Below are 15,161 nucleotides of genomic sequence, written 5' to 3' on the forward strand. Positions count from 1 at the left end.
AATATTGTTTGGGTTACAATACTTCTACATCAGTAAGTCAGGTTGGAAACTCCAGAAAACTACTAACTAACTTCTGTCAGCCTTTGTGCTGTAACCCAGGGTGTGAGTGCGCAGATCAATGTCACCCATGCGCCACTTCCCAGGGTGCGAACATGGTATTTGAGACCAAACTTTTTGCACAGTCCTGTTTTAAACCTTCCCGTGACCGGCTTTGTTCACGGCACCTGGGACAGCTGGTCCTCGCAATAACACGCACCAGGAGTTTGCAGACGTTCTGTGCCGTCGCATCTTTGTTTCAGCGACCCTGGATTCCCACAGCACGTTGTGCTTTAAGCCCTTCCCTGACCGGCACATGCGGTGCAGCAGAGCTGGCCCAAAGCTGAGGGACAGCTCTGTGATCACTCACGGCCCACAAGCTACACCCCAACCCGACATCCCTGAGCCCTGTCACCGCTCGGGGGACACCCCTCCCACCCCACAGGGCCCCCTCAGCCGAGGCGGCCGCTCCTGAGGGGACACACCCGCCCCATTCCCCTCAGTCCACACACCCCAAAATGGCGCCGCCTCCCTCAGCGCGGAGGAGCGACCGTTGGCACCACGCAGTCACGTGACGCCGCCCGCCACGTGGCGCCGCCCGGCGGGACACGTGGCCCCGGGACCGGCGGGAGCGACCGGAGACAAACCGGGATCAACCGGGATCGAGCCGGGACAGACCGGGATCGACCCGGGACACACCGGGAGCGGCGGGACAGGGCAGCCCCCGCCCCGCCTCTCCCCGCCGGGAGCCTCCCGGGGGAAGGACCCGGCAGCACCGGAGACAGGCGGGAGGGGGGCGCTGGGAAGCGGAGGCACCGACCGCAGCCGGGGCGGGTGCTGGGCTGGGAAATGAGGGGAAATCGGGGCAAAAACGCGCTCCTCGCCCCACGGTAAAGCCCGGCCTGGCGTTTGGCGCCTTGCACCGTGACCATGGTGTACGGAAGCTGCTGCTCAGCAGAAGCATTGGTGGTGGTGTCTGTGTCAAACTATTGTATTTAGTATTTATATACATTTTTGTATTTTTATATATCATATGTATTTCTACTATGATATTTTACTATATATATTTTGATATAGTATTTCTAGCATTTTTTGAGTTACAGAAACGCACATAAATTCCATGTGTCCATGGATGAGAACCGATCTGCATCCTCTTCGGGACCTAATTCCCAGTCCAATGATCTTCCTGTGCTCGGGGAACACACCAAAGGAGCTCGGCAGATCTCCCTGGGCCAACCGGCCTTCTGTGGACACGGGGAAATAACCCCAGCAAGCGACAGGGCATCGAATAAACCCCGAACTTACGGATCCTCTCCTCACGTTTGCGTTGTGTGACTTCTTAATTCCCATTTCCCATCCAATAACGGCTCCCGTTTCTGAAATAGCCCTCGTAAACTGTTCAAAGATCAAATTTGTGTTAACCCCATGAATCAATCTTCAACGAACTTCTGCCGAACAGGCAGCTGTTTTAAAAATTAATTGCTTTGTATTTGCTGCTTTGCTATCGATTTATTACCTAGCGGCAGGATAATGAATGATGATTTCCCTTTCAAAGCAAAGTCTTGCCTAAGAAATAACCTTCTAACGACAATTAGGCACAAAGAGCTGAAGAGAACACACCGTGTGCTGGCGCTTACTTGAACAGCAGTAACTTTATTGCCCACAGATAACGCAAACATTTTCCACAACTTGCTGCAATTCAGCAAGTTACCTACTTAACACGGTTCACAAAAATTGTATTTCAGAAGCACCCTATTGTTCTTTGAGCATCTTCTCATTTAAGGTGTTTATTATTGCTCAAATCTACAGTCTGGTTGTGATTGGCCACTCAGTCACGAGATATGCAGAATTAAGGATGATCAAGGACTTCCAGGAATTCATTTTTAATTAGAAAAGGTACCTGCTTGTAGGATAGAAAACAATCCAAAGGAACAATATCTGGATTTCTGAGGCCAGACTCTCTTTGGGCACAATACATCAGGATTAACTTTAAAGCAGAATGGAATATCAATAGAAAAAACTACTGTACATGGATTTGGAGCAATCCCATCTCAGCGCAGATTACGCGTTCACACTAAGGGTGCTGTAGTGTCTTCAAAAGAAAACAAACAGAAAAATAAATAGGAAAAATGTCACTGGTATTAGACCAAAGAAAAGCTTTGAAGGAAAAAAGAAAAAAGGAAACCATCACTATTAGTCCAACAAAACGACTCCAAAGAGTATATTAGTGACTGTGGTTCTCTTACGCAAGATGGGGATCTCTTTTCTCTCCAACGAGAGCAAATGTCCTTTATTCTAGAACCAGGTCCTTACATGTTAAAGGAGGAGAAAGGTGTAACCAGGGCTTGGCATTGGCTCTGCAAAGACCTTGCTGGCTGTCACAAAAGGGACACGGTGGCTTTTGCCAATGAGCACTCTGGCTTTAGCCCTCAATTGAAGGCGGCTGCACAAGGGTTAAATTTCCCCCCTCATATCCTGTCTAAAAAAGGACTCTGAATTTCAAGGCAAAGGTAAACCAAACACAGGCATGAAGAGGAAGTTTTGCTGTTTTCAAGTCAGTACACTGAGAAAATCAGAGCGACAACTCATTCCTGGATATGGGAATAAAGTGTAAAGCTCTCGAGTTCTGAATGGGGCACGACGGTTTTGGCGTTCACACGGAGAGTAACGCTGCTGTGTATGGATTTAATGCACTAGAAGCCACATGAAAAAGTAACTAAGAAATTATTTAGTGGGTATTCTCAACATTTAGCAGCACAGAAACAGAGGGACCTTCCCTCGTACACCAGAAAATCCCGCTTTACACTAATACCACACATCTGGATTCCACTCGTTAGTGCCAAAGTGATGCATATCTCTTACAAATGGCCAAATTCACAAGCAAAACATTTAAACCAGAAATCGTTTAGTTCCACATTTATTGCAGATATTAAAAGGTTAACAATGCTAACATGTTTACTTACACTAAAAAGAAATGTCAGTTATCCAATAACATAAGCGTCTAATTGTTACTAGCTTAGCACTACTGCCAGTTTGCACAGAACAGAAACCAGCAAATTGCTCTGCAAGAATAATGGCAAAAAACCAACCAAAAAGACAGTAGACACAGCACTGAAGTTAGTTAAAATGTTCACTGAAGCTTGCAGTCTTCATGGAAGAGAGCCTGGAACTAAAATAACAGAAAAGAAGCTAGTAAGCTTTAACCAAGGCAACGGATCCGCACAAAAAATGTTTCACATGTACAAGTATTGCAAATTTTCAAATCAGAGCTGCCTGCAAAAGCAGGTCAAAACGAAAAGGAAACTCCTTCTGCAAAAGGAGCGTAAGGTCATCTCTTGGTAAAACGAGAGAAAAGTGGCAAACGGTAACCCACGCGAGAGCAGGGCCGGGATCCCAGCACAGCGCTGCTCTGCTGGTATCTTGTCCAAAATTCAAGCTTGGCACAAGAAAGACAGAGCACACTAGAGCGGGCCAGGGTGGCAGACTCAGATTTCCTCAACGTTCACCTTTATTCTCAAGACAGCATCACACTCTGAACTGCACTGCACTCAGCAAGGACGGCACCATTTCCAAGCTGGATGCCAACAGTTCTCCCAGATTGGGCAAGGAGGTGAACTGGAAGTTTGCGGGGAAATATAAATTGTGACCAGCAACACTGGCAGCTTCATCACTAAAGGAAAAGCCAAACCCGTTTGAGCGGGCCGGAGGAATAAATCAGATGCCAACAATACTGGTTGCAGAGTGTCATTCTAAACCAGACGGTGACTGATAGATAATTAGGCACAGGAGAGAAGGAGGGGCAGCAAAGAACACACCCAAACAGAACTTCACAGGGAAGCACATGCTGCCCAATACTGTAACTGATGATCTTTTGAGTGGCCTGTGGTGCAGAACATTTAAGGATTTTAACCATCTCCAAGTAGAGTCTGTGAGAAATGTCTGGGCTCTCAAATGTCCTTAAATTTGACAAGCAGGTGAACTTATTTGTATTTATAGCCTTCATGCTTCAGTTTCTTGTAACGTAAAGGTGAAGACACATGTGATGTTCATGGAAAAACAGAACTACCAGTGTATTTTTCTATACCTGCCATCACGGTTTCATTTAGTGATTATGTGCCTGGAGGCACCTAAACCCAAGTGACTGGGAAATTACACTGCGACATGATTTTGTTTCTCATGGTTTCAAAGACTTGTACAGTAAAGGAGGAAAAAAATCTCGCATTCATCATCTAAAACTGGTTGTTACCAGCAAGGAAAAGCTTGTTGCTACAGAATGAAAATGGGGACACTCCCTTTCAGCCAGCGGGGTTTCTAATGGAGAAAGAATACCGTTTTGTTCTTTGAACAGCAGGCACACGCAAGTGGGTAACTGAGGAGCACGTTTTCTTACGTTTTTGTCAGTGAGGAACTTGAGATGCTGCCACATTCTTGTGGGCTGCTACGAGCGGGTACCACAAGTGCTCGGCTCTGCAAGAAGTGTGGTGCAGGATGGAAACAGCGGCAACACAGCGCTCACTCCTGCTCAGCAAAACATGCGCCAGCTCAAGAGAAGACTCTTCGGAGAAGGAGATTCTGGCAGTTTAACATTCCAAGGGAGACTTTGGACTGGTTTTAGAGAGGTAATGATGGAGAATGAGTACACTAAAAAGCATGCTATTGAATTCTGTCACGGTCAGTTAGCCAGTCCCAGATCCCTTATTGATGTGCAAGGGGGAAGATGAATGATCAGACCTTGAATGATTATTTGTGGTAATACTGCTAAAGCTTTCGTGTCTGCAGAACTGCTTCGCCAAGCAGCTACATAATGCTTTCTGTTGATTAATCCGCTCTTCGCTTTCAGTAAATTCTGGCACGATCCCTTAGAAGTACCAGCTTGTCTTAGTTCTTGGCATTTTTTTCAATACAAGAACTTCTCCAAAGCAAATATTTAATAGAACACAGAAATGACTCTCTAAACTGATGGTCTTGTAACACTGGTGATCCAATTCCAGGTGACTTCCAAATATGTGACTTCCAAGTATTTTCTTCGGTATTTTCTGCAGACACGTGAATTGCACCTGCTCGTGGCTTAAACTTTTTGAGAAGGAAAGAAATTATGCAAGAATGTGTTGGAGAAGAGCTGCAAATCTGTGTAAAAACAAAAAGTACACTTCAAATATGTACTACTTGCTCATGACAATGCAAAGCCTTAGCAGCTGAGGTTTTCAAGGAAGAGTTTAGTGTTATCACACTCAGATGAACTCAGTTGTTCATCCTGTGCTTCAAAGTCTAGACTCCTATACAAAACAAGCAGGCAGGCAGATTTCTTGTATGGAAGAAAGGAAACTGCTTGGTGCAGGCTCCACAAGTAGATCAGATGAAGCCATCGATAAAATGTAGTAAAACAAAATCTGAACTGCCTTGCAAGAAGATCTGAACTTGAGAAGGCTCTTGGCTTCAGCAAGGATCAGAGCCAAACCAGGCCAGGCGGGTTTTTCATGTCGCTTATTCCATTTCTCATCACAAAACGGGCAAACTTGGCCAAAGAGAGAGGTAAACAGGCACTTCTGAGAACAAAAGCAGTTGTTTCTTCCTCAGAAGATGACATTCAAGTTGTTAGCTTGCACAATTAAAGACAAGACTAACTTTAATCTTGGAAAATGTTTTAATACTTTAGTGTTCAAGTCCACTACTATAGAACCAAGTGTTCTTCACACTGGCAGACTCTGCCGAGGGTCTTGCACACAGCAGCCTCTGCATGTCCGTGCTCTTTCTAGCGAGTGAGTTTCTTATGTCAAACCTAGGAAGTAACATCGGGGGTAATTCAGCAGTTAAAGCAGTTCGTCAGAGCTCTGGATTTTCATTCAATGCTAAGAAGCCAGATATACCCATGGAAACAGCAATATTTTCTTGGTAAAGGAAGACTTAAAAACCCTGGTATTTTAATGTTTGCAGGAATTCATAAACCAGACGTGTCCATTGCACATACCTATTTACTTGCTCTTTTCTGCCTGTACATTTGTATCATTCTTTGACGGAAAACATCAAATGCATCTTCTTTATTTTCTTCCCCTGCAACACCCAAGCCCTCCCCTGCAGAGGTAGCACCCCTAGGGAGCAAAATGAAGAGTTAGAACACTCCGTTCCTGTTACATTTCACAACGTGCAGAAGAGATCTAAACAACAGCTTCCAACACAGACACAATTCAAGTGGAAAGTAATTCTGCTTCGTTTGGGGGAGAAGGGGAGCGGAGCCTTGGTACCTGGCATACCGGATCAACTAGAAACAACTCTAGAGTGATGCCCTACTGATGCAAGCCCAGCTACAAGCAAGGCTCTAACACCGGTGAACACAAGAGAGCTACAGGTGAAATAAACTGCTCTCTCGCTGGCCGTTTGCTGAAGAATGAAATCTAGAAAATAAAGTGATGGCCACTGGACCACTGGGAGCACTAAGGAAAAAAGAAAACAAACCACCACAAGTATCCACCAACTAAAATGACCAGTGCTATCCAAGGCATGAAGAGACAATAGAAATCCCTGGAGAAAGACGAGTGTTAAACCACAGACTATGTGCGTGGACTAGAAAGCTTGTCATATGGGTTTAGAGAGAACTAAAGAGTTTCTGGCTCGTTATTAAGCCAGGGAGTTGAAGGAGAAGGATTTCTGTCTCCTTATTCAGTCAGGGGGCTGAAGGAGGTGTTACCCATTCTCCACGCTGGCAGCAGTGGACACTGGATAGAGCAACTTTAAAAGACAAAAGGAAGATTCAGATCCAAAAGTGTATTTTAAAAGAAAAAGCAGACTTACCTTCTGGCAGATGTACTTACCTCATTCAGCATGCAGTGGAATGAATCACATAATTAGAGTGAAAAGAAATTTGTTGCCTAAACCTAGGAGTACTGTATAGGATATTCCTAAAGTCTATGTATGTATTATGTACCTGGTGTGCTAGCGAGGAGATTCCCAGGATACTACTATGTGTTAAAAGACCTAAATACACTAAGTAATAAAAAACACCTCCTGAAGAACAGGCGCACCCACATAATCTTTAGGAAGTGTCTGCACACTGCGGCATTCAGGCTGCAGCCTCCAGTCATGTCAAACTGGACGGCAAGGAATGACCAAGACCAGACTTTGCCCAAACGGGCCAGAAAAACACATGAAGTCTCCACGCTCAACTGTGCGTCAAGAAGGGAACAAAACACTGATCTGGCCACATCTAGGTGGGTTACAGAAATCGAGTTACTATTAGAATCCCAGCCTTTGCCAGAGCTGTCAAATTTCTGTATCGTGTTCCCATTACATACACTTTTACAGGCTCTCGGATTCCTTTTCCCCGTGTCCCAAGGCCGTGTCCTTCTTGCCAGCCCATCTTCTGAAGCATCTGGAACCCCACGTTCCTGTTCGTCAGTTTCTTGTGTGAAAATTCCAAATCTTTTGGTTTCTACAAAGGGGAAAAAGAAAACGGAAAAATAAAGGTTCTTTTGTTATACAGGGAGATCATGTACCAAAAATCCCTCACCCCCGCAATAAATTGGCGTGTTGTCCCCAGGCTTATCTCTGTTGGGTCCCTTTGCCCCTTCAAATATAGTTTGGAGCTCTTTCAATGAGCAAAGATCCTTTTTCCCCATTAAGATAGGTCACGAGGATGGAGCCAGGCTCTTCTTGGTGACAACCAATGACAGGACAAGTGGTAATGGGTTCAAATTGGAACACAAAAGGTTCCCCTTAAATTTGAGAAGAAACTTCTTCTCAGTGAGGGTGGCAGAGCCTGGCCCAGGCTGCCCAGGGGGGTTGTGGAGTCTCCTTCTCTGCAGACATTCCAACCCGCCTGGACACCTTCCTGTGTAACCTCATCTGGGTGTTCCTGCTCCATGGGGGGATTGCACTGGATGAGCCTTCCAGGGCCCTTCAACCTCTGACACTCTGGGATTCTGGGATTCTGTGTTCTTTACCTTCTTCTTCTTTGTAACTGGGCAGCCACGAGGCCTATCATAAGCAATTCGGACAGGTTCATGCACTGCAAATCAAATCAATGACAAAATTCAGCTGTAAAGAGAAACAATTTTAATACAGAACTCCAAAAGTACATCTCAAGTGGGACTAACTCAGTGCTTTGGCCTAAAATCAGAACCCTTAAGAAAGATCTGAATTAAAAAAAAGAAAACCCCAAACCAACCAACACACACAGGGTTTTTTTTTCCTCCTCCACCACCAAACTGGTAATTAGTACGTGTATGTATTTAGTTTTGGACACATCATGCCAGCAATACACTGATGGATAATATACTATAAGGACTTTCGATCTTTCCTTTCCCTGAGCACCTGTAATACTCTGACAGAAAACTCAAACTGGACTTACATGAGCTTATCATACATCACTTTCATATCACAAAGGAGAGCCTTCACCAACAGAAATCATTACGTAAAGACATTTGTTAAACAATGCATTCATTTTTATATTAAATAAATGTAATTCTTTTAGCCATTGACAATCAGTACCAAGCACATAAAAATCAAGAATTCTGTACTGATACCTCCACAATCTCATTTAAGTAACACTCACCTTTTGGTTCTTCTATGAGGCAAATCCTTTTAGATGCAGGAATCATACCAACTTTCAGAGACTTGCTGCTGATTCGTTTGCGAGGAAATAGGGTACCAGGAGCAGGAGCGGATGCCTGTGTCGACAGATTGGGTACAGCACCGTCAGAGGAGGTGGCTAGCTGCATTTCACCTGTCGAAATCTCCTCTCCTGTTTTGGAACACATCTCTTCCGCTAGGTTTTCCACACTTCTACCTGCTGATGTGTCATCCTCTTCCTCCTCCTCTGCTTGCTCCATTTCTTCCAAAGGCTGGGAGATATCCTCCTCAAACTCAGCTTCCTCCTCATTATCTTCTTCCTCTTCTTCTTCATCCTCTTCCTCTTCTGAAATATCCACATTTCTCTCTTCAGGTTTAGCACTGTCCCCAGCATCAGTTACTTCTGACACAGCACTGAAGTTAATAGATGGACATAACTCATAGACTTTCATTCGGTAAAATTTGAAAGCAGAACTGTTTCGATCCTGTAAAAACCTGAGCAAAAATTACAGTGAAAACAATATCAGAAAGATATTTGCTTTAGCCAGCACGAAGTAAGACATCAGAAATATATCTCTTATTATTTTTTTGAATTCTCATGCCAGGTGTGTTTTTGTAGAAATGTAGAATTCCCCAACACCGCGTACCAAGAAGAACAACCATTCTCCTCAGTTCTTACAGACTGCTTTTTATCAGCACTTCTCAAACTGTGTTGTAAAGAATTCAGTACGATTCTCTTAATGATACAGTTGGAGAAACTAAGAAAGACACCAGCTTTGGATGACCCAGAAGGCAAAGAGCAGACCCCAGAAGAGAATTCAGGCTTCCAAATTTCAATCACGTGGTCTATATGGAAACAGGAGCATTGACTCAGAGACAGAAGAGGCTATAGGGCTCCATTTTTATTGGCACAGTATGACTGAAAGAGAAAAACCTGTGCTGATTTACACTAGAGCACTTAGGCCATTTTAATCAAAGCCTCACTTAAAAAAACAAACCAAACCAAACCACGACAAGAGCAAAACCCCAAGAGTGGAAATACTTTGGCAGAACCCTGTTTCAAGATGCAAGCTGATTACTTAGGATAGAAAAGCAAAAAATAACAAATCAGTGCATGTACGTGTTTGGGAGAGGTGTTTTTCTTTCTTAGGTAATGCAGATATTCACCATTAATGGAGGTGCTGAGCAGGACAACAGGGAGTGTTGCTCAAAATCCTCTGTTCCTAAACACATTGAATAAAAGCATACATCTCAACAAACAATAAAAGGAAATAGCTCCTTAGTAATTGTTTAGATGCATTTTGATTTTTCTTATCAGTGCATTTACACAGATAAACGTGGGACTCACCAAAGGTCTGGGTTATCTGCACTGTTGTCTATGCTGAACTGCTCAATTTCTGGTCCTACCTGAGCGACAAACTTGGCAAGTTTCTCGGCAGTTTCCATTGTTTTAGCATCCACTGCAAGAAACAGAACGCTTGTTATCTACAGCTTCCTACAAAATCTGCACCACTGGAAGGTTAACAGAGTTGAGAACTATCTACTTGAGCAAAATAAATGATTTTTAGAATTTCCAGCAAAACTTTCTATGTGATTCTTTTCTCCTACAATTTACAATGTTAAAATCTTATCTTGAATCTTCACTCACCATCAGGAAACTGAGAGGACAATGGTGGGAAAAGTTCAGGTGGTGCTAATAAATTCTCCACATCTGCCCTTTCTTCTGCTGGCAGAGCGAGCTCTGAACTGGCGGCACATTGTGAGGATGAGGTGGTGTCGAGGGGAGAATTCTCAGACAGGCTGGTTTCCGACACAGAAGTTTTTGACTGGACGGAACCCTGAAGATGTTTGTCTTGGTGCTTCAGCACCGTACCTGCCGAAAGCACGGTCTGCGTCCCTGTGGTTGCTCTCCTCACCTTCCTTCCTCGCACACAGTGTTGGGTGATAATTCCAAGCCTTTTCCTTTTAAATAGCTTCCTCTTAATACTTGCGACTTTCCTGGCATATAACATGGCTCTGACTGATTCTGTTGCAGATTCTTCCAGTGTTCTGCCCTCGCCACCCACTTCCTTTCCAGCCGATGTCCGCCTTTGCACCTCTGATAACTTCAGTCTGTAATACTTGTATTCTAGACTATCTTCATCAGACAAGAACCTAAAGAAAAATCACAGAAACACAAGGAAAGCCCAAGCTAAAAGCACAGCTAATCTCAAATTCTCCAACCAAAAACTCAGTAGCAACTGATCCTTTTTTCCAGGGTTATACATCAGTTCTTCCATTAACGTCAACCTGCATTAGTTCTTCTCAGAGTAACAGCCAACTCCACTTCTAAAGCAGTAAGTGAAGGATGCCAAGCAAAAAAATGATGGAGGGTTTTGACATAAATAATTTATAAGTAATTAATCACCCATGCTGCAATTCATACATGAAGAGGTATGCCATTATTATGCCATTATTGACAGATCAAAAGGAATGTGATCTACTAGACAAAACAGAAGCAACAGGACAACTTCCAGGGATATCAAGAAGTATAATTAGCTGAGGAAACATTTTCCTAAGTCTGATTAAATATATAGTAGGCTTTGATCTTATACCCATTGAAGGAAATACTGAGTTTAATTACATATATTCCAAAGATCTTCAGCAGAGAGTACTCTGATGACATACTGTTCAAACACACCTACCAATATTCAGGACAGTTCTTTTGAGCATTTCTCTCTTTGGCAGACAAAGTGCCCGAAACAATGCTGTTCACCAGCTGTTCGATTACCTCCACGACTTTCCGATCAGCTCGCTGGGGGGCTATGGGGAGAAATAAAATGCAGCTGTTGTATTATTCTCATCATTGGTGTATCAATATGTCATCTTAGTTATTCTTTGACAAATGGACATTTGCAATCTTTCAACATGTTAACACAAAAAAGGCTGCACTTAATACTAGAATAAACTAAGGAAACCTCAGAAACATTCTGTTTTCTCAATGCAAGTTAGATTCTAGAGCAGTTTATGATGAGACCCAGTGTGGTTTACAAAACCTATCCTGAGCCATCCTGGGCAAGTCAAGCCACCCTTTAAATGGAAATGACTTACAGCACCAAAAGGATTTTGTGCAAAATAAAGGAATTATATACTGTAAAGTATCTTACAACAGTTCACTCACTTTTAGCTTTTGTGTCAGGAGAGGGTTTTTTAAGCTGTGCTGTGGACTCTGGTTCAGCCTTCTTCATCTGAATTGGATATCCACTTTTCTCCAACCAAGCCTTCAAGTTTTCAATGTACTCTCTTCCAAACAACGTTGAATCGTCAAAGTTTGGGAATAGTGTTGGCGCTGGAGCCATTTCCTGGAGTCCTACGGCTTCAAGTATTTTCTCTTGTCTAAAAACAGATGCTAGCGCGAAGGTCTGACCCAGAAGGGCTAGAGACTTACGGCAAAGAGAGACCGTGGTCTCAAAAGCACTTGCCATTTCTCTTGGATTACCAAAACCGCTCGTCTTAATGCTCAATTCATAAGCATTGCAGGCCATAAGCAGCGGTGTAACACCTTTTAGGAGGCGGTCTTGAAGCCTCATTATGTATTTATCAAAAGGTTTGATTATTTCAAAGAAGCAGTTCTTTGTTTTCACAGCACCTTTGTCCAATAGCATATTTAAAAACTCATTGTCCACTTTGGGAGTTTTCAGAGCAGCATGTTGTAAACTCTTGATAGTAAAGAAACAATAATCTCTGTGTTCTGGCTTTAAGGAGCATTTGAACGAAGCGAGCATTTTTGCACAGGTTTCTGTCTCCAGCTCGAAGAGAGCTCCAAAGAGCCGGGAAAATTCTGCATCATTTTTTATTGCGTGAAACCCAGCCCATTTGATAATTTCTATTCCAAATGTTGAAAAGATGTCTGATTTGTCCACAAGGTCAAAACTGAGATTTCTGAAAACATGTGCAGGCTTTGGAAGCCTGAGAATAGGTCTCTGGGTTGTTAAAGTCGGCCTCTGATTAGGTCGTGGAGGCAACTTTTGATTAGGGCGTGGGACGGGCACCGGCCTCTGGTTGGGCTGTTCAGCGGTTTCAGGCGTTTGGTCAGGTTGCAGAGCTGGTTTCTGATCAGAGCCTGGGGGCAGTTTTTTAGTGTTCCATTTCTTCAGAGGAGGTTTGATATCTCCTTTGAAGACTTTAGTTTTAATAGTGCCCCTCGTAAGGCGCTTTCCTCGCAGAACTCTTCCCCTGCCGATGTTGCCTCTCCGTAGCGGGGGCCGGAACTCACTGTCGGATTGAACTCCAAAGTCCACATCATACTCCTGATTCTCCATGTTGCCATATTCATCTTCCATGAGTCCTGGTGACCTAAAATCACCTAAAATATCTGAAGAACTAAAATCAGTTTCATGTGGTCCAGTGGATTCCCAAGAGTCAGGAGGGCCGTAGTCCTGGTCGTGTGAAACCAGGCCCCCATACTCCCGATCGTGGGACGTCGGGCGCCCGTATTCCCGATCGCGAGATGCTGGGTGCCCGTACTCCCGGTCGTGTGAAGCCGGACGCCCAAACTGCCGGTCCCGAGATGCCAGGTGGCCAAAGTCCCGGTCCCGAGACACTGGACGGCCGTACTGTTCATGGTAATAGTTCTCTTTCCTGATGAGAGGACTAGCGGAGCGATAAGAAGGTCCTGGATAGTCATCTCGAGGGTCTTCACTCCAGTCATCGTGTGGATGGTGCTGGGCGTTGTCATGAGCGTATCTTCCATCGTCATGAAAACTGTCTTCGAATCTTGGTCTTGGGAGAGGCCTTGAATGAGCTGGAATGATAAAAACATAAATACACCAATACACTGCAAGTAGTACTCAGAAAAAGAAATAACAAACACATTTCCACACTTAGTAGAGTGAACATACCAAAACTTCTGAAAAACAGTGCACTGGAATTCCACAGTTGAACAGAAGACCATATTTTTTACGAACTCATACACAATTATCTCAGATAACATTAAAGTCAGAAACACTAGAATTTCCCGCAAAGCATCCAAGAATTCCTATTCCTTAATTCCAATAAACTCAAAAGGTAAAGAATACTTGAGCAAATTAAGTATTCAAAATAAATTATTTCATTGAAGCTTATACAACTTTGAGGAAACAGATCTCATTTTAAAACTCTCAATTTCATATGAATAAAATACAAGTTATTTTTCTGCACATTTTAAGCACCAAATCAGAAGATAAAAGCACTTGTAGATCATGTTTTGTATACATTCATTAGATTAATGTCCTGCTTTTAGCGTTTTCTCTAAAAATAACACGAAATACAAAGACCCAGAGGCATCAAATGCACTCCTACATTTATTTAACTTATCAGCCATCAACAGAATTCCATCCTGCAGTGATGTCTCTGGAGTCCTCCCTGAAATTGGACCCACTCTCTGATGCAGCCTAAACAGAATTCCTTTGTTTGAAATTTGCTTTTTTTGCCTGGAATTTGCCTCCCACATTGAAACAGTGGCAATCATACCAAGCTATTAGCCTCTTAAAAATAGAAGTGGAAAAACACCAGCACAAGTCCACGTTTTAAGCAAATATATATAAACGGAAGGCAAGAAATCGAACAAAGCTGTTACCAGAATAGCTCTTATAATCCACAGCACCGGTTTCATTACCTTTGAAATGATGGATTGTGTTCTCCAGAGCATCACCCCGGTCCATGCGATACCTTTTAACTTTGTCCTGCACCACAGCATCAAACGTCTCCCGTGTGATCCGCCGAGAGGCCATTTTTATCCTGGAGCAAAACAGCACAAAGCCGGCCCTGACCGGGGCAGCTCCTCCCGCCGCCGAACCGCTAACGCCGCCGGTACCTCCCGCTGACCCGGCCCCCCCCCCCCCGCTGAGCTGGGCCCGGGCGGATTCTCCTCAGCGGGGCGCGGAGCTCCCTTCCCCGGCTCCCCTCACGGGCCTGAGGTGAATGGCAGCGTGACGAGGGAGCCGCTGCCGCCTCCCGCCTTCCCACCCCTCACCGGGTGACCCCCCCGGCAGCCTGTCCGCCCGCTGCCACACGCGCAGACACCCGCAGGAGAAGGAGCCGCCCCCGGCCCGCCCCGCCGGGAGCCGGCCCTGCCCTCCCCGCCCCCGCGGTCCCGTCGCCTCCCCGCCACACACGAATCTCCCAGCAGCCCCCGCGGGACGCCGCTCGCTCGCCCCCCTCCCTCCCCGCGCCTGCGCAATGCGGACCCCGCCGCGCCGCAGCCACCGCCTCCTCATCCCCTCAAGGCGGGTGGTTTCGGGCCGGTACCGACAGAGAGGGCGCGGGCTCGAGCCGCACGGCGCGGTAAGCAGAAGGGAAGCGGGCGTGGGCCACCCGCAGCCTCCCGCTCCGCCGGCGGGGCCCTGGGACACCCGCTGCCGTGCAGGGCCGCCTCAGCGAGTTCCCGCATACAGCGCATGCGCAACCGGCGACTGACCGCATGTGTGTGGCGAGGGAGCACGTTACCGGAGGGCGCAGGCGCACTTGGACACACCGAGTTCTTTTTCGCGCCGCCTGAGGGGCATCGGCGTGACTTTTTGCTTTGGCGCATGGGCGCTGAG

The 15,161-nt window shown here is 45.2% G+C and overlaps 1 protein-coding gene across 3 annotated transcripts; it reads right to left on the bottom strand.

Annotated features, from left to right (window-relative positions):
* Nucleotides 1-3,020: 3,020 nt before the first annotated feature.
* Nucleotides 3,021-14,423, bottom strand: SUGP2 (SURP and G-patch domain containing 2). 3 transcript variants are annotated; one of them, XM_080359064.1, is made up of 10 exons: nt 14,237-14,423; nt 11,762-13,384; nt 11,286-11,403; nt 10,250-10,755; nt 9,950-10,061; nt 8,585-9,096; nt 7,974-8,038; nt 7,326-7,462; nt 6,005-6,125; nt 5,604-5,815 (listed from the first exon to the last, which is right to left on the bottom strand). In XM_080359064.1, exons 1-9 carry the CDS (start codon nt 14,349-14,351, stop codon nt 6,005-6,007), a joined length of 3,309 nt encoding a protein of 1,102 aa, XP_080215190.1. In that variant the 5' UTR covers nt 14,352-14,423; the 3' UTR covers nt 5,604-5,815. The 3 variants fall into 3 exon arrangements, 2 of the variants coding, with proteins under 2 accessions (XP_080215191.1, XP_080215190.1); XM_080359065.1 differs by lacking the exons at nt 5,604-5,815; nt 6,005-6,125 and adding an exon at nt 3,021-3,205; XR_013923296.1 differs by lacking the exons at nt 5,604-5,815; nt 6,005-6,125 and having other exon boundaries at nt 7,390-7,462; nt 8,585-8,699; nt 8,819-9,096.
* Between the last annotated feature and the right edge of the window lie 738 nt (nt 14,424-15,161).

This window comes from Nesoenas mayeri, assembly GCF_963082525.1.
Source record: "Nesoenas mayeri genome assembly, chromosome: 25".
NCBI classification, from domain to species: Eukaryota; Metazoa; Chordata; class Aves; order Columbiformes; family Columbidae; genus Nesoenas; species Nesoenas mayeri.